Source organism: Hylobates moloch, unplaced genomic scaffold (genome assembly GCF_009828535.3).
Source record: "Hylobates moloch isolate HMO894 unplaced genomic scaffold, HMol_V3 SCAFFOLD_14, whole genome shotgun sequence".
NCBI lineage: Eukaryota > Metazoa > Chordata > Mammalia > Primates > Hylobatidae > Hylobates > Hylobates moloch.
In genome coordinates, this window is record NW_026652289.1 from 43099370 (window position 1) to 43118537 (window position 19168).

At 39.2% G+C, this 19168-nt stretch overlaps 1 protein-coding gene across 1 annotated transcript in view; it reads right to left on the reverse strand.

The window, feature by feature from the left end:
- Positions 1 to 19168, reverse strand: part of AGBL1 (AGBL carboxypeptidase 1) — an 825749-nt gene that overhangs the window by 374881 nt on the left and 431700 nt on the right. Inside the window, exon 19 of the mRNA XM_058427563.1 lies at positions 10025 to 10154. Coding sequence (XP_058283546.1) covers positions 10025 to 10154 — 130 coding nt within the window. The remainder of the gene's footprint in view (positions 1 to 10024; positions 10155 to 19168) is intronic.

Sequence of the window (19168 nt, forward strand, 5' to 3'; positions counted from 1 at the left end):
CAAGGTTAATTTAGTTCATGCAAACATGAGTTCCATGATTTCTTGCTCAGCAAAGAAGCTGATGAGGACCAGATTGCCATGCTCCTCACATGCCTTCCTCATCTCCTTCCTCCTTGGTCCTATTCTGGTTCCTCTGCAAGTTAATAGGTCCCCCTTGTTCAAGAGGTTATCCTCTCCCTCTCAAACACTTCTCCCTTGGCCGTTCCCCTTTTCCCCAAGGCTCACCTATTCCTGATTGTGTTTACCGCTCTGCTTTGCCAATGTAAACTGCTGTGTTTTCCATTCTGACATCTGGGTCTCATTCCTGCTTCCCAGTATCAAGACATTTGCATTATTTATACCGTTGCCACAGGAAAATGAAGGCAAGGCTGTAGCCTAGAGGAGATATATTCGAGAATATGATGGAAACCCCAAACAGCAATGTGTACAATTAAACTAACCGAGGCTCACTAAAGCCCTGGAGGTTCCAGCTTTTGCACATATTGTGCAGATGGCATTCAGCCCAAGTTCCTAAATGGAGTTAACATCTCTATGAGGGAAATGATCTTGGTGACATGTTCAGCTACCTTCCAAGAGGCCAATTTGCAAGACCATGTTTCCTAGACTTTTTATTGATAGCCATACTCTCTCCTTAGTAAGTGCTTCATCTGAGTCATCAGCAACATCCAGTCCTAGCTGAGGTTAACCACAGTAGGCACATGCAGAATTTATTCCTAAAACCACCTGAAAGGGCATTTTATGCTCTGTTTCCTTTCCCAAAGTGAGAGACTCAGACTTTCACTTAAATTGGGTCATCATGGGCCAAAGTTTCAACATGGCCTTAGAAAAGCAGCCTTTACTTACAGATCAGTCTTGGCCCCCTCCAATGGCCACTTTGGGGAGAAAAATTTCACATTAAACTCAACAGAATGTATCAATGACCAACTGCTCATGAGACTGCCCACAGTGGGAACCTTTATGCTGGAGGAGGTTTTTGGCCATCTCACTCGGTATCATGTATTATAATGTTCTTCTTTCCAAAATATTTCAATTACAATGAAAGAGCTCCCGTAAATCAACCCAAAAACATATAATCTAATATGTGGCTTTGTTTTGTATCTAATGCCCTTCTAGTAAGTAATGATTTTAATGTCTATTATTTATTTCAATGCCAGATATGTGTCGGTCACCATGCTGAGATTTTACACTCCTCTATAATCAGTATAAGAAGTCCTAAAGGAGGATGTTATCCAAATATAGAGATGAGGTTCAATTTCTTCTAAAGTTAAAGGAGGTTAAGCAACTTGCCTATGGCTACCCATTAGAAAGTGATGTGTGATATCTCAAACTCTAATCAGCATGGTTCTAAAAGTTTTCCAAACACGATATTTTAAAACATTTGATGGACGAGTGATGAAGAACAACATAACAAAACTCTCAATTAGCGTATTTGAAAGCGAGTGGTCTTGTGTTTTTCCACTCTCCATCTCTGGCCAGCCCGGCCTCCATGAGTGGTAAGCCTAAGGCCCTGAGAAGGCACTTATGCAGTGAGTTCCTGGCAGATTCCTCAGGAGTTAAATCTGTTCCCTTTCTCCAGTTTCAGACATTGAAAGGAGAGAAGCAGTAGCCTAGATGTCACCTTTCTACATAATCCCTGCAACCTATCAGCCTGAGAGGCCTTTGCCCTCTGTCTCGCTCAGTTGCAGGTACTGAAGTTCTCGAGGTAGAAGCATTAATCTATTTGGTGTACCAAGCCCAATCAGAGCAGATGGTTATTGGGACCTCTGTCTTCCCCATAATGTGGGATTCAGATTAGTCTTTTTGACCTATAACAGGGCTTCTACGTTGTCTGGCTAAACCCTTGGGGTAGGCTGGGGACTGAATACTGACCTATCACCATGCCTACTCAGTCCCTGTAAAGAGGTTTGCCTTGGTTTTTGCCTCTGTTTCTGAGTTGCTTTCCTAACTGAGAACTGTTGATTGCCTTGGCCCCCAAGGATGGACTGTGCTTTGCTCTGGGCAACCCTCACTGTCTGGGATGAGAACTTTAAGCCCTATGCCCAGTGCCCTTGGTCATGATCATTGCTACCTTGCTGTGTTTACCAGATTCGTTTTCCTCAGACATGCACAAGTCTCTTCCGTGTCTTCATTGGAAGCATCTGTTTTCACTTCTGGTCTTCACAGAGAGCAGCCTTATGGCAAAATTAGTCCCTCTGGCCCTGTCTCCATGTATTTCTTGCTTTCCCCTGTTTCCATTAGCTCTGGGCAGAGGGACCTTCACAAAGGCTGAAGAGGAACGTGATCCAAGCGGTTACCCTCCTATTTTCCCTTCCCCTCCATCTCCTCATTTCATTCCATTCCACAACAAATAAAACACAAGAAATTTGTTTAGACTTCTTTGAAAATTCTTACTTATCCTCCCTCTAAGAATATCCCAGATTTTTGACCAGGCACAGTGGCTCACGCCTGTAATCCCAGCACTTTGGGAGGCCGAGGCGGGAGGATCATGAGGTCAAGAGATAGAGACCATCCTAGCCAACATGGTGAAACCCCATTTCTACTAAAAATACAAAAATTATCCGAGTGCGGTGGCATGCGCCTGTAGTCCCAGCTACTCAGGAAGCTGAAGCAGGAGAATTGCTTGAACCCGGGAGGCAGAAGTTGCAGTGAACTGAGATCGCACCGCTGCACTCCAGCCTGGTGACAGATCGAGACTCCATCTCAAAAAAACAAACAAACAAAAAAGAATATCCCAGATTTTCAGCTCTTGTGTTACACAGAAACTACATTGAAGACACTGTTGAGAGCAAGAGAAAAAAATGCCCTTTGCTTTTCACTAAAATTTATCAAGAAACTGAAGCAATTCAATTAAATGTAGTTTTTTTGTGTCAGTAAAAATATACACAAAACTTGGTTTCTGGTATGTTTAACCTTCATTCTGATAGCATGGGAACAATTTGAAATAAAAGAATATGGAAGCAAACTGAAATATTTTAATTCAGGACCTTTATGGGTATGGACTATGGAACAGGAGTGTTTGTTCTTCTCCTACCATATCTTCAAATATAAAAAAAGGGAAATTCTAGATGTGGTATCTTAACATGAGTTATGAAAATAAGCAAGAATAACACTTATTTTTCTGCTACTGCTAAGGAATAAAGTGGAAATAAAACAATTCATGTGCATAAAATATCTTGAGGCCCTTGGCGACAAGGGTTATAGAAAGGAATATGCCATCCTTTTTTTCATCTCCTTTTGTGCTTCTTTTAAAAGAAGCTGATTAACCCAAAACATATGCCAGAGGGACAAAATAAAACCAGAAAAATCATTTAAGTAGCTAAAAATTCTATTCCATTGGGCCCCAGAGAAAGACAAAACTACAATATGCCCACCCTGTCCTCTGGCAGAAGGCAGCTCAGTTTGTGTGAGTTATAAACAGAAATCGATGCGCTCTTCAAAGAGGACTGAAATCCCTTTACCAAAATGCACTCACATAGTGAGAGCCAAGAGGATAGGAATCGATCCCATGCCTATTTCCAAAGCCCCAATTACTTGAACAGCACAGGGGCCAGGCCAGCTGCAACATGGCAGCTCAGAAGAGGCTGTCCACCTGGCTCCCCAGGAGCTTGTTGTAGTAGCCTAAGAGCTTTCTTCCACTCCCAAGCATGTCCCCGACTGTCCTCATCTGCCCCCTTGGCCATGAGCCTCTTCGCTTTTAGGGGGAGCTCCACAAAGGGGAACTGGTTCAATGCCTTCTGCTAGCTGATTGTAGAGCTTGTCCACTTCTTTGGGCTTCTCTGCTTATAGGCCGCCTCTCTGGCTGGATCTTTCTGACTTCTAAACAGACCTTCTTCTACAACCTTTCTGCTCTTCCCTGGGAAAACTGTTTTCCTTGACTCACATGCCTGTATGCTAGTCAGCTTCATTTAGGGGAGCCCCCATTTGTCTCCTCATTGCATTTTAAATCTCTGTGACTTTGCTTTAATTTTAATTTTCTGTATTTAGATAAATGGGTACCTAGAGTGAAAAACATAGATCCTGAATATATAGTTCAATGAGATTTTGTGTAACCGACTCTGATCATGATATTGAACATCTCCACTAACCTATAAAGTTCCCTCCTGGCCCCTATTATTCAATGCTCTTCCTCAGAGGCAAACACTGTTCAATTTATGTCCTCATAAATTACTTTTACTGATCTTATAGTTTACATAAACAGACGCATAGAGTATAGAATATGTAGTCTTTAGTGTCTAGCGTCTTTCACTCAATATAATGTTTATGAGATTCACCCATGTTATTGACTATATCATAGTTCATTTTTTTGGTTTGGTTTTGGTTACTGAATAATATTCCAGTGTATAAATATACCAAACTTTACTGTGTCTGGGCTTCTGTATCTAACATCTGGACTCTCTAACAAACAAAAGAGACAGAAAACCTGGGTTAAAGAAAATGGGAATGGAGTCACAAGAAGGTCTGTGTGATATCAGATGAATCTCTGTGACCCATCAAATGAGAAGCTTCTTTTCCTTTGCCCTGTGTAGTAACCCCAAGCACAGAAAACTCCCGGACTTTCAGTTTCACAAGACAGAAGACCCAAGAGATCATAGGCCTACAGATTCTTTGAGGAAAGAACATTTCTCAGCCTTCCTAGAATAAAATCCAAGGGAAACTCTTCTTCATGCAAGTCCAGCTCAAATGGTACTTCTAATCTCTGGCTTTTCCATAACCCTGAGAGAAAATGACTCAACCCTTCATCTATGCTCCTATAAAAGCTCACATGGGCCTTTGTTACAGTGCTTACTATTTTCTACCACTCCGCTTTCCTTGTAGACCTGACTCTACTTTCTACCAAAGTAAAATGTGGGTTCCTCAAAGAAAAGGACAATCTTAAATAAAAATTTTTCTTTGTATCCCTGACACCTAGCACCATAATTATACATATATGATGCAAGTGAATGAAGAAATGAATAACTGCCTAAATTGGGTGGATGGGTGGGTGGATGGATAAGTGGTTGGATGGATGGATGGATGGATGAATGGATGGATGAATGGATGATGGATGGCTAGGTGGGTGGATGGACAGATATATGGATGAGTGGAGGAATTACACAATATGTGAATATTGCCATATTCACTATAAACTGAATGACTTGTCTGGTATTTAGCAATGCTCAACACTCTCAGAGTACTGCTTTTTCTCACAGCACCACATTCTTTTTGGTCCTAGGCGTTCATATTAATCCACTCACCAATAGGCAAATGACTGAATAGTATCTAGAACAGGTGGAACTTCCTAGCCACCATAAAGTGGCTTCCCAGTGCTTCAGAAAACATTTTCATAAGAGCCAGAAGTTGGGGAGAGTCACAGTTAATCTCATCGCAGTGGAAATCTTCCCAGTACAGGACAGGCCTGAGTGCTGAGTGAGTGGCAGCGCTTCTGCTGCCAGCAGGAGACTCATTAAATATAGCCTCCTAGGTAACTAAAAGGTGATGTTGAGCCCATTAGAGAGCTTTGTAACACTGTGAACAGCATTTAGTGCTCAGCTGTTTCACACCCACCTCTCAGATGGTCCCAGCAGGAAACATGTCTGTGGCTGTCATGTTTATAGCTAATTAATGTTTATTTATATTTTTAAACAAGGCTTTCACCTGTCATGCTTTAAAATAAATGTTCTGCTCTTCAATTAGAGGTTGTCAGAGCAGAGAGGAATTCTGTTTTGCTGTGGATTGAATGTGTGCGTGTTTAAATGTGTATTATATAGGGAGTTCTTCCTTTTAAGTCCCACTCTCTGTCTCTCCTCTTAGAAGCTAAAGCTTTCTACTCAGAGAAACATACTTTTTTTCAAATTTTGACCTGCTGTGCAGGCCATGTGCTTGCTTCCAGAGGGTAGACTGCAGAGATTATGGCGCCTTCTAAGATTGGAGGAGGGAGAAGGTCAGAATGAAAAGATTGTACATTTTCAGCAGTGTGGAACCGGTATTCTTGTTTTTAACTTTGTAATTTCAATAGCTTTAGTAGTTTTTGGTTACATGGATGAATTCTATAGTGGTAAAGTCCCCTTTAAGTGTACCTATCACCTGAATAGTGTACATTGTACCCAATAGGTAATTTTTCATTTCGCCCCACTCCCACCAACCCCCTTCTGTTTCTCCAGTGTCCGTTATACCAGTCTGTATGCCTTTGCATACCCGTAGCTTATCCCACTTAATGAGAACATGTGATATTTCATTCCTGGGTTACTTCACGTAGGATAATGGCCTCTGGTTCCATTCAAGTTGCTGCAAAAAGTATTAATTCATTCTTTTTTATGTTTGAGTAGTATTCCATGGTATATGTATATGTGCGTCTGTGTATAAATATATATATATATATATACTGTGTATTTATATATATACTATATACATATACTGTGTGTATATGTATATATATATATATACACAGACACACACATATGTGTGTGCATATTTATATATGCCACATTTTCTTTATCCACTCATCAGTTGATGGGGACTTAGGTTGATTCTATATCTTTGTGCAATTATGAATTATGCTGTAATAAACACATATGTGCAGGTATCTTTTTAATATAATAACTTTTTTATTCCTTTGGGTAGATACCCAGTAGTGGGATTGCTGGATCAAATAGTAGATCTCCTTTTAGTTCTTTGAGAAATCACCATACTGTTTTTCATAGAGGTTGTACTAATTTACATTCCCATTGGTAGTGTATAAGCATTCCCTTTTCACTGCATCCATGCCTACATCTGTTGTTTTTTGATCTTTTAAAAACGGCCATTCTTACCGGGGTAAGGTGGTATCTCACTGCAGTTTTAATTTACATATCCCTGATAATTAGTGATGTTGAGCATTTTCTCACGGTTCTTGGTCACTTATATAACTTCTTTTGAGAAATATCTGTTCACGTTATTTGACCACATTTGAATAACATTATTTCTTTTTTGTCTTGCTGATTTGTTTGAGTTCCTTGTAGATTTTGGATATTAGTCTTTTATCAGATGTATAGTTTGCAAGTATTTTCTCCCATTCTGTAGGTTGTCTGTTTACTCTGTTATTTCTTTTGTCATGCAAAAGGTACTTAGTTTAATTAGGTCCCATTTATTTATTTTTGTTTCTGTTGTATTTGCTTTTGGAGTCTTCACCATAAATTATTTGCCTATGCCTATATCCAGAAGAGTTTTTCTTAGGTTTTCTTTGAGAATTTTTACAGACTCAGATCTTAGATTTAAGTCTTTAATTCATCTTGAGTTAATTTTTGTATATGGTGAGAGATAGGGATCCAACTTCATTCTTATACATGCGGCTATCCAATTTTCCCAGCATCATTTACTGAATATATATTTTTTCTACTTGGTCAAAGATTAGTTAATTGTAGGTGGTGGGCTTTGTCTCTGGGTTCTCTATTCTGTTCCATTGGTCCATGTGCCTACTTTTATACCAGTGCCATGCTGATTTGGTAATTATAGACTGGTAGTATAACTTGAAATCCAGTAATGTGATGACTTCAGATTATTCTTTTTGCTAAGGTTTCAGCTATTTTTTGGTTCCATATAAATTTTAGGATTAGTTTTTCTAATTCTGTGAAAAATGATGTTAGTATTTTGATAGGAATTGCATTAAATCTGTAGATCGCTTTGGGCAATACAGTGATTTTCAAAATATTGATTCTTCCTATCCATGAGCATGGGATATTTTTCCATTTGTCTGTGTCATCTCTGATCTCTTTCATCAGTGTTTTGTGGTTCTTGCTATAGTGATTTTTTACCTTCTTTGTTAAATATATTCCTGGGTATTTTTTTTGTAACTATTGTTAATAAAACCGAGTTCTTGATTTTATTCTCAGCTGGTTGTTATTGGCATACAGCAGTGCTATTGATTTGTGTACATTGATTTTGTAACCCGAGACTTTACTGAATTCAGTTATCAAATCTAAGAGTCTATTGAGGGAGTCTTTTGGGTTTCCTAGGTATATGATCATATCATTAGCAAACAGAAATAATTTGATTTCCTCTTTTCCAATTTGGATGCCCTTTATTTCTTTCTCTTGCCTGATTGCTCTGGCTAGGACTTCCAGAATGAGGATTCTTAAGAGAAAAGAATTCACTTTGCTCTCTAAGCAAAAAAAGATTGACTCAGCAAGCCTAGAGTGTTCAAATTCTGCACACTCTGAAATAAGATCTGTCCCTTGAATGACTCCTAGGAAATAAACTTCACACTCTTGGACTATTCTGCTGGATAACAGATCGTTCTTTACCTTGGGACTTGGGCCATGCCAGATGGTTGATGCTAACAATGTGACTTATGGTGGGGCTCCAGGACCATAAGATATCAATTTGACCTCTGGAGAGATGGGAGACTGAGTAACTAAGATCAGCCATGTAGAATATTTGATGGCTGCATAACTGACCCCCCAGTAAAAACCCTGGACACCAGAGCTAAGTGAGGTTTCCTGGTTGGCAACCCATATTGTTGCTGGAGAGTCAAGCACTGTCCATATATCTCTACTAGGCAAGGATACCTGGAAATTTGTACCTTGTCTCTCCTGTACTCTGCCATGAATGCCTTTTACCTTTTCTGATTTTAATCTGTGTCCTCTGAAGGTAATACACTATAATTATGGATATAACTGCCATTCTGAGTCCTGTGAGTCCTTCTAGGGAAACACTGAGCCTGCGGATAGTCATGGGGCTCCCCAGCACATGCTTTCAACAGCAAGTAATGAAGAGAGGCTATGTTGCAGGGTAGAAAAACATATCAGAACTGAATTCCCACTCTGCCATACACCTCTGGGTGATCTCATTGAAATCAGTTTACTTGTTCATCTCTTTTGAGATTTAAATAAGATTCTACATTATATATTCATCCATTTTAAAAATAAATATTCATTGAATGTGCCACCTTTTTGTCACATAGTAGATGTTCAAAAAGTGGCTAAAGGTAGAGATGATTAATTGATTTGGCCAGTATGTGAGCTTCTTCACTCCATTTTAAGTTTGTTAGGTTCGGTAGGGACTCTAAATTTGGACGTATGTCCCTCTACATGTTTGTAGACAGGTATGTTCCCAGTTTGTAGTTAATAAATGAGCATTTTCATATGGTTACTTGGCTGCCATTTTCTCTTTATTATCTTGAGCCAAGTCCTCTGGTTTCAAACAGTGTTTTTTTAATCAATTCTATAGTACTAGAGGCTTGGGAAAACAGCCTAGATATAAAAATCCCTAGGACAGCGCCAGAATAAAATTTGGAATATAGTAAGTGCTAGTTGAACATAAACACCTAGAGGATATTGTTCCAAACACTATTTAATAGGCATATACATTTTTTTTCTTATGCAACAACTGAAATACCAGAAAAATGAAGACTCAGGATATGGAATGAAATATAATTTTTTTGCCCAGTTTTTACCAATGACTACTACACTGGGGGTTTGCCTTTGTTGTGGGGTCAATTGTGTCCCCCCAAAAGATGTATTAGAGTTCTAATCCCTGGTACTTGTGAATGTGACCTTATTTGGAAACAGGGTCTTTGCAGGTATAATACAACTATGATGAGGCCATACTTAATTAGAATAAGCCCTAATACAATGACTGATGTCCTTATTAGAAGAGGGCAACTTGGACACAGAGGGAAGATGGCCTTGTGAAGACAGAGGCAAAGATTAGATTATGCTGCCACAAGCCCAGGAATGCTAAAGATTGCTAGCAACCACCAGAAGCTGGAACAAAGAAGGATTCTTCCTTAGAGCCATCAGAGTGAGCAGCGTGATCCTGCCAACACCCTGATTCCAGACTCACGCCTCCAGAAATGTGAGATAAGTTTCTCTTGAATTACACAAAGCTACCCAGTTGTGGCAGTTTGGTACGGCAGCCCAGGAAGTCAACGCACCATGCATCCTCCATTCTATCTTGTCATACATAGGTTTTTGGTCATTGTCTATTCTCGCCTTGGCAGAATATAATCTGCTTCCTGGAAGGTAGAAGGAAGCAGCCGGGAAGGTGGAGGCAGAAGGAAGTGACTCACCACGGGACTTCGGCCAATGCTGCTCAGGTGGTAGAGGAGGCCTTTGGCATGGTAAATGGTTGGCTGCAGATGAGCACTGGGAGAAAGCCATTGTCTGTTCAAATCTTCCCCGCTCAGCGAGCATCTGTGGCTACAGGAACAAACAATAAGCAAATAAATACACATTCAGAAGAAAATAACTTGAGAAAATAAAGCTCCACAAGATAAACAATTAGACTAATGAATTCAAAACTTTCCTCTGATTTCTGCCCAATTGGCATCAATTTCAGATGTCCAGAAAGCTGTAGATCTGTCCTTTCAGCTCCAAAGTATCATAATTATTCATATCCCCCAAATGAACTAGAAACCATATTTGACTTGCTATTGGATTATCAGAGCTTTAGGACAAAGTTGGAAATGTAGTTCCCCATTATATACAGCCGTGGGGAATACATTTAATAAATTTCTCTAGGCTATGCATTCTTCAGTTCTACAGATAATTAAGTTGCATTCAATCTATCACACTTGGTGTGTTACATATGATATTTCCAGCTGGTTCAATAACTCTGCAAGGTAGACATTAGAACACCCCAATGAAGAGACTGAGGCTTATAAATGATTGAATGGCTGGAGATCTAGGTCATAAGAAGGAGCTAGGCTTTCCCCCCAGATTTATTTGCTTCTAACCCTTATTCTCTGTCTTCTATTGCACTGCTTGACATTTACCAAGAGAATCAGAGTGCCTTTTTCAAATATATCATCATGGCATATTAAAGCAATAATGAGCTCAAAATCATACATTCCCTCATTTGGGGAATGATGATGTTCATATTCAAAAGTACCAAGTTGCTTTACAAAAGTGACCCGGCTGGTAGTGAAAGGATTGACTGCCACTCACAGTGAGGAAACTGAGATGCTGAGTTGTCAGGCAGAGTGATCCTAAAAACCCACAACCACCAGAGATTACCAAGGGCAGGCCCTGCACAGGACACATTCCCAGTAGTCCTGCTAAGGTATTATTTACTCAATAGAGTCAATGAGCTAAGTGCCACAGATTGGGAGGATCAGCACAGCATCTCCAACACCTCCAGCACCCCCAACTCCTCCCAAGCCCTCCACCACTGTCCATCCACACCCAAGCTCAGTGGAATTGCTAACAGTTCCCACTTGACTTATGGTCTCCAGAAGTGTGAGATGAGTTTCTGTTGTTTTAAGCCACCCAGTTGGTGGTAGTGTGCTGCAACAGCCCTAAGAAACCAGTACACAATACATCACCCATTCTATCTTGTCACACATAGGTCTTTGCTGGGGCTCCTCCACCTTCATGCACCCCTACCTCTTCAACGTTTAGGGGATCAATCTGCAGGGGAACTTTCCCTGATTTTGCAGGCTGTTGCATCCATCTCCTATTTGCTGCAATAACATCCTGAGGCCCCCTTGATCATAGTCCTTATAAAACCGTTTTGGATGGATTTATATTTTTATTTCTCTTGACTTCCCAATTAGACTAGGAGCTTCCCGGGGACAGGGACAGTGATAGTCTCTTGGTCACCATCAAAACTCTAATATAGTAACTCTATCAGAGTTGACATTGGATAAATAATTTGGAAAGAATAAATTTACCAGCATTCATATGCAGAATCAGATATGATTTCTGTTTTGTTTTGTTTCAAACACACTGTTTTCAATAAACATTGGAGGTAAAAAGAAGGTTCAGTCTTCAGTCTTCTCCTTTTACCACTTACTCATTTCCATGTTCCTGAAATTATCTTTAAATATTAGCTTTCTGCTGCCTGTCAGACCCTCTTACAACTTACTGGAAACTAAAAATCTTTAGATTAATCACTTATCCTGATTTCTCCATTAAAATATTTTGACTTGATAAATAGTAGGTCTTGTGCATGTTCCTCTCTGGCTTTTTTGTTCTTTGCCTGCTTTTTTTTCTCCCTTTCTCTTTTTAATAGCAATGACATCTAGAAATAGGGTTTATCAGTTCTGCCTGGTGACCAAGGATGAAGGTAAAATATGAAGCAGATTTTCAATGCCGATAGCAACAGAAAGGAACAGGCAGCCCAGACTTGCTCCCAAGCACATTTGCTGTGTTTAAATGAATTTCTTTTCTCAAATCAAGGTACTTGCAGGCACAACATCCCAGAGCCCCAGGATTCTCTTCGACTGCTCTGTGATTTCTCCTTGCCTTGACCCGGATTCTCATCAACACTGGGGATTTGCTTTTTCCTTTGTAACACTGACTGTGATGAAATTAGTTGAGGCCCTTTAAAAGCATTTCTGCTTGTACAAACGAAAATGTAAGCACACATGTGTCCAGCAGCCAGCAATTCTGTATGAACTCTCTCTACATCTTCTTTCCCTATGCTCCATGGAAACCAAGTTCAGGGACAACATCTACATGGAGAAGGCTCACGTATTACCACTTTGCAGAAATACTATTTTAGACCACAATTTCCAAGAATTAAAAAAATGAAGTTTTGTGCTGAAGCCAGAAGCCCAAATTTGAATAAGAAGACCTAGTTCCAACTCCAAGCTGCTACGAGATACAGGATTTGAGACCTCTTTGAGAGTCAACCTTCTCATGTGTGAAATAAATAAGTCAAACCTCCCCCTAGGTTTATTTTGAGGATCAAATGAAATAGCTATTTTAGATATCCCTATAGAGAAATATCATATAGTTCTATCTCTACCTATGTCTGTGTCCATGACTATATCCACATCTGTATCCACGTCTACCTCTTCATCTACATCTAAAATGCTCTAGGATACATAGCACAACTTTGACTACATTCATTGGTTCCTTACCTCATCCTAATCTTTTTCTTCTTATAAAGAATAATCGGATAGCTATATGCAGGGTGAATGGAAGGGAGAAATGTCTTGACTAAGAACTCCAGGCAAAAGGCTGTGATCAGTTTTAAGTAACAGTTTACTTGGACACACCTAAGGGTAGGGGCAGTAGGCTGAACAGAAAAGAATTTATCTAAGAAAAAAATGCAAAGAAATAATCAGTAGAAATTCCTGATTGAAATTTGGGCTGTTAAACAGCGCACAAAGGAGGACCACATCTAAGAATATCTAAATATAGAGATTTGGAGAGAAATTGGGCCAATATGAGACATACAGAAGTTAAGAAATCTCTTATTTTGGGGAAAATTTGGTTTGTTTGTTGTCTGTTTTGGAGGTAGAGGCAATGAATCATTCCATTTGTGTAGATAGGTTGTGTGGATTTGGGAAGCCCATGTGATTGTATTTGTCTTCAGGACTCTATGGTGGTTATGATTTGGAGAGTATCTCTGTGTGTGACTAGGGCTTTGGCAGTCCCTGTATCTATGCAAATGCAGGTTATTATAATATGTACAACACCTAACTTGAGTGCTTTTCCTTTTAAAGCAAATCCATTTGCTTCCAATCTCTGAATCCATTTGGCATTTTGTGTTAATAATATCAGAGATTCGTGCACTCAGAACTGTTGCTGCTCTTTCCAGGGATTTAAGCATTTGAAGATGAAATGCACCCCATCTTACTATCTACTGTAGCATTGCTGAAATGACAGCTGCTCCTTCTATGGGGGGAGAATTAGCAGATGGACAGCTATGACTGGCTGGCAATAAATTCAGTGCCTATAATTTCTGAAAAGGGGTCCTCTCTCAAATAGTTTGAAGTTCTGCTTTCTTTATAAGAATGATAAAATGGTGATTATTGCTACAGTTGGCCCTGTATCCACGAATACGGGGGGCCAACTGTACTAAGCCATTTTATAGAAGAGACTTGAGCATCCACGAATTTCGATATCCATGGTGGTGGGTGTGGGGAAGGTGTCCTGGAACCAATAATCTGCCAATATTAAAGGATGATGTTATTTTTCCCTTCACTGAAAACTGCAAAGTTACAGGGGAAAATTATCTACTTCATTTTGTTTTTCACAAATAAAGACATTTGATCTGACTTGTCCTCCTCATTTTAAAAAGCTTTAGTTTAGATAGCTAGTTTAAGATAAAGTTTATATGCACTAAATATGCCAGATCTAGGATGCCCAGATTTCCAGTTTGTCTAGGAATATTGCATTTTTAGCTTTGAAATGCTTGCATCCCAGGAACTCTCTCAACAAATGCACACCAGAGATGTGATAACCTTGCCTAGATCCTTAATTTTAGAAGGTGGTACAGAGCTGGAATACTTGGCCAGAACTAGGCTGAATTATTTTGCACTGATTGAATGTTTTTAGTTGGGACTTTCACGCTCCACTGAGGGTCAGGCATCCTTATTGCCTATGTTTACCTGGATTGTTCCCCACACGCATTATCTTTCTGTTCTTTTCAAGCATTTGCAGCCAATGTCTGGAAAATCCCTAATCCTTAAAACTGAGGTTTTTGTGGGGCATATCTTTTTCCTTAAGAAAAGAGAAGAAAGCTTCTGATGTCCAGAAAATATGGTCATTTTATGACCAAACAAAAGCATCTCAACTGAAATTATCGAAGAGTCAGTCAGCAGCGCTAGTCCTAACTAAAGGGTCACTGAATAGAAGCCACCAGCTGAATGATATTCTGATTAAAAGGGAACCTTAAAGGCTGGACAGTCTAAAGGACAATGATGTCACGAAAACTAATTCTTTTAACATTAATTGTGGATCTCATTTATCTGCTGAGAACAGGGATCATCCAGAGGCTGGGAAACAAGTAATATAACCACGGGCTTTAACAACTAGATCCTGAACTACCAGGACTCCTAAAGCCAAGAAAGGACCACAAGCAGAGACAGAGGAAAAGTGAGTTACTTTCTAAAAAGGAATCTATAGAGCTGCCGTCCGAATACAAGAGGATTCAAAAATCTCCCATCCATCCATGACTGAAAAACAGAGAGATAGAGCCCATCAGACTGAATGAATGATGCCAGGCTAGATAATATTAGTGCCTGCAGCACAGCAAGCTCTGGAGCCTAAAGAGAGGCAGCATGTTTGAGATTTAGGCAGCAGCTTCACCATTCACTGCACATCCTAAGTGCAGAAGGCAGCAAGGGTGCAGGAGGAGAATATCTATGAAGGCAAAGAGATGCATGAAAGCTTCAAGAACACGATGAACAGCATGGGGGACTATCGGCCAGACACTGCACCCAGAGCTTTCCAAATAAACATGGTTTGGATGGAGAAAAGGAAAAAACCAAAAGACAACTTATTTCAAAGCTACAGTTGTTCTAAAGCTCAAAATAACCAGGGTTGTCAGGGATATATTATGTTTAGGATATTTTTTGTCATGCAAAATGCTCAGGAGAGTCAATAATCCAGAGAGCAAGGGAAGATAAGAGATCTAACACAGGTGCTCCTACACACCTCCAGGAACCTAGGAATGGGTCACCACAGGCATAATCACCCCAAAGCCCAAAAATGGGAAAGCCAAAATCTCTAAAGATAGGCCAGAAGAACTGACCTGGGTTCAAATGTCATCTTTGTTAAAGAAATTACCCATAGTTAACATTTGAACTTTGGTAGGTCTAAATATAAAATAGTTGTTCTTTATGCCCTTGTTCCTCCAAGGGTAGTCACAAAGGAGGAGAAACAATATTACCTGGTAGCCTGTTAGATATACAGTTATATCTAGTCCCAACCCTGAGTCTGCATTTTAACAAGATCCTAATGTACTGTGTATGCACATTAAAGTGAAAGAAGCAGTGCTTTCTACTAGACTTTAAGGAAAGAAGAAAATTAACATTCACAAAGGAATTATTACTTTATAAAGGGATTTATTGCCACCATGCTTCCAGGAACTAGAACACATATTTAGGATTTTTAGCATCTCATCTGGAGCACAGCCAGCTCCAAAAGCTTGGAGACACTCCCACTTACATACTTGCCCAACCCATTTTTCCCACTGTTGTGTTAGTCTCTTACATGTTTTAATTTGAACACCAATAGAGAAGATTAAAATGTGGTTTTTATTTCTAAGTTATTTTCACAAGTCTGATTTCATAATATCATTCAGCTATTCAATGGGGCAATTCAAAAGATCACACGACCAGGACAACCTCAGCTGAAATCAGCTCAGACCAGATTAAGTGATGAGCCAGATTAGCTACAAATATAGAGAGAGCCCTAAAGCATCACTTGCATCAATCAAGAACACGTGATCAGTTAAATCACTTTTTTTTTTTTTTTTTGAGATGGAGTTTCACTCTTGTCACCCAGGCTAGAGCACCATCCCGGCTCACTGCAACCTCCGCCTCGTGGATTCAAGTGATTCTCCTGCCTCGGCCTCCAGAGTAGCTGGGATTACAGGCATGTGCCGCCACGCCCGGCTAATTTTTTGTATTTTTAGTAGAGACGGGGTTTCGCCATGTTGACCAGGCTGGTCTCGAACTCCTGACCTCAGGTGATCTGCCCACCTTGGCCTCCCAAAGTGCTGGGCTTATATGCGTCAGCCACCTCACCCAGCCAGTTAATTCACATTTCTACACAACACTTGTTCCCACATACAACTGACTCAATAAATTAAATATTACTCCCTGTGAAACAGTCAGCCCTCTACGTTGGAAGTTTCTAAAGTTATGTCATCAGACTGAAAGAAAAAATACATCTCGGGACCCCAAGATCACTAAGCCAAAGGGAAAAGTCAAGCTGGGAACTGCACAACCTTCCTCCCATTTTATTACCAAATAAGATAGCTACAAAGATAGAAAAGCTACATACCTGCCTCACAATTTGCCCACAAGGAGATTCCTTGTGGACAAAGAAGACAGAACTCAAAGCCATCCCTCTGTTCACCTGAGACAAATGCAGATCTAATGCTTTCTCTGCCCTGTTGTTTCACTAAGCCAGACTCAGGCATCAGTGATTACTCCTCTAGCTTCCTCTCACATGGAACTTGTGTATTCAGTAAAAGGCTAATCAGAGTCTCAAAAGAATGCAACTGTTTGTCTCTTATCTACCTATGACCTGGAAGCTCCCTCCTCCACTTTGAGTTGTCCCACCTTTCTGAACCCAATCAGTGTACATCTTACACATATTAATTGATATCTCATGTCTCCCTAAAATGTATAAAACCAAGCTATGCCCCAACCACCTTGGGCACATGTCATCAGGACTGCTGAGGCTGTGTCACGGGCACATCCTTAACACTGGCAAAATAAACTTTTTAAATTGATTGAGATCTGTCTCAGATACTTTTGTGTTCACAAGACCAACAACTGTTTGTGAAGAATTTGCCAAATACACATGCAAGTGAACAGCGAAACCTTAGGCTGTGCTACTAATTCTGAGGCCAGCCAGCCAACAACCACTTGAAGTCATCCATTACAACCAGCTGACATTTTGAACTACATAACATTATTTAGTAGATATAACTAAGGGTCATTTATTTAAAATCCGAAATTTTAAATTCTTTTTAATTCTCACAAAAAAATTGTTAGAATAGGAAATAATAAAAGACACTGTTTAAAAATCAAGAACTAATTATTATTTTTATAATAATTAAAGCAAATAGAAACCTTTGAAAAATTCCACACCCACTCTTGATAAAGACAATCAAGAAAATAAGAATTGATAGATACTGTGCCTGTATGTGTGTATATACACACACAGGCACACACGCGCACATTCCTAAAGCCAGGAATTCTAAAAGTCTTAAAGGAAGAATTTTCTTTAATGGAGAAACTCCAGAGGAATTTCCACTAAGAGCAGCCACAAGGTAATGAGGATCACTCTCTCCACAACTCTTCAGTGTATAATTAGAAGTATTACCCAACGAACCTAGACAAGAGGCATCATTCAGAAGCATGCAAATCAGTAAAGAAGATGTGAAACCATGTGTATTTGCAGATAACATTGCAGCATACCTAGAAAACCAACTATTAACTCAAACAGGAAAGGAATTCAGTAAAGTAGCAGGACACAATATTAGCATACAAAAGTAAATTTCCATAAAGGAGAGTAGTTGAATAATTTAGTGCAGTCACAAAATGAAGTATTATGCAACTATGTAAAAAAAGAGGAAAATCCCAATGAGCTGATATGAAGTGGTAATTTTTAGGATATGGAGTTAAATGATAAAGTTGAATGAAATATAACTTTTAAAAATAAAAATATACAGTTAAGGGATAAAATAGTATAGCTAAGAATGAAGGAGATGAACAATAAACATGCATTTATTCCTTTGTGCAAAAAAATACAAGAAAGATAAATCAGAAACTAATAAGATTGATTGCCTAATGAAGGCTGGTGGACATGGGGTATAACAAACAGAGAATGGGTAACTAGGAATGCGGTAAGAAGACTGAGGGGCAAGTGACATTTCCCTGAGCATACCTTTTTGTCTAATTTCAACTTTTAGAAGCAAGTTAACATTTCACATATTCATATCAATAAATAAATAAATATAATCAAACACAAGAGCTATGGAGAAAACCCAAATGGGTTACAAACATTTATAAATAAATTCTGTCACAAGTGACTAACACTAAAGGAAGTCATAAGAAAAGAACTGAACTGAGTAACTTTAGAAAATAAAATTTTGGCTATAAATGGTAAAGCTAAGGACAAAAAGAACAATACACAAATTTGTTTTTCATAGCAGTACACGATTCTGAGCTGGCAATTCTAAAACTACTTTATGTGTATTCTAGGATTGAATAAATAAGTAAATAAATTATGAATAACAACAACCAGGTTTCTCACTGTTACAGAAAGGAATTACAAATAAAGAATTAACTCTGTGATGTTGTATTGAAATCAGAGGTATCAGCATGAACTCATGATTTTAAATTTACAGATAGATAAAGAAATAGATGTGTGTGTGTGTGTGTGTGTGTGTGTGTGTGTTTATTCATATATCTATTTCCTAGCTCTGTCTACTAGAAGAACCGAGAAACGCTAACAAGCAAGAAACATATCTAGTTCCCAGATATCAGTTTCTAAATACCATTATTGAATCAAAGAAACCAGGGCTTCTTGAAGAAATGCCTGGTTTCAGAGGTGGGGCAGAAGAAAAGAATATCAGTCTAGAACAGAATATATAATGGTGCCAAAAATAAGGAAGTATTTTTAAATAATGGGGACATGTTGAAATGACACGGAGATCAATTCTAAGGGAACCACAATGGCAAAATACAGTAAGATTTGACCACAAACAATAGTACTATGTTATAACCCATAGAATAAATAGT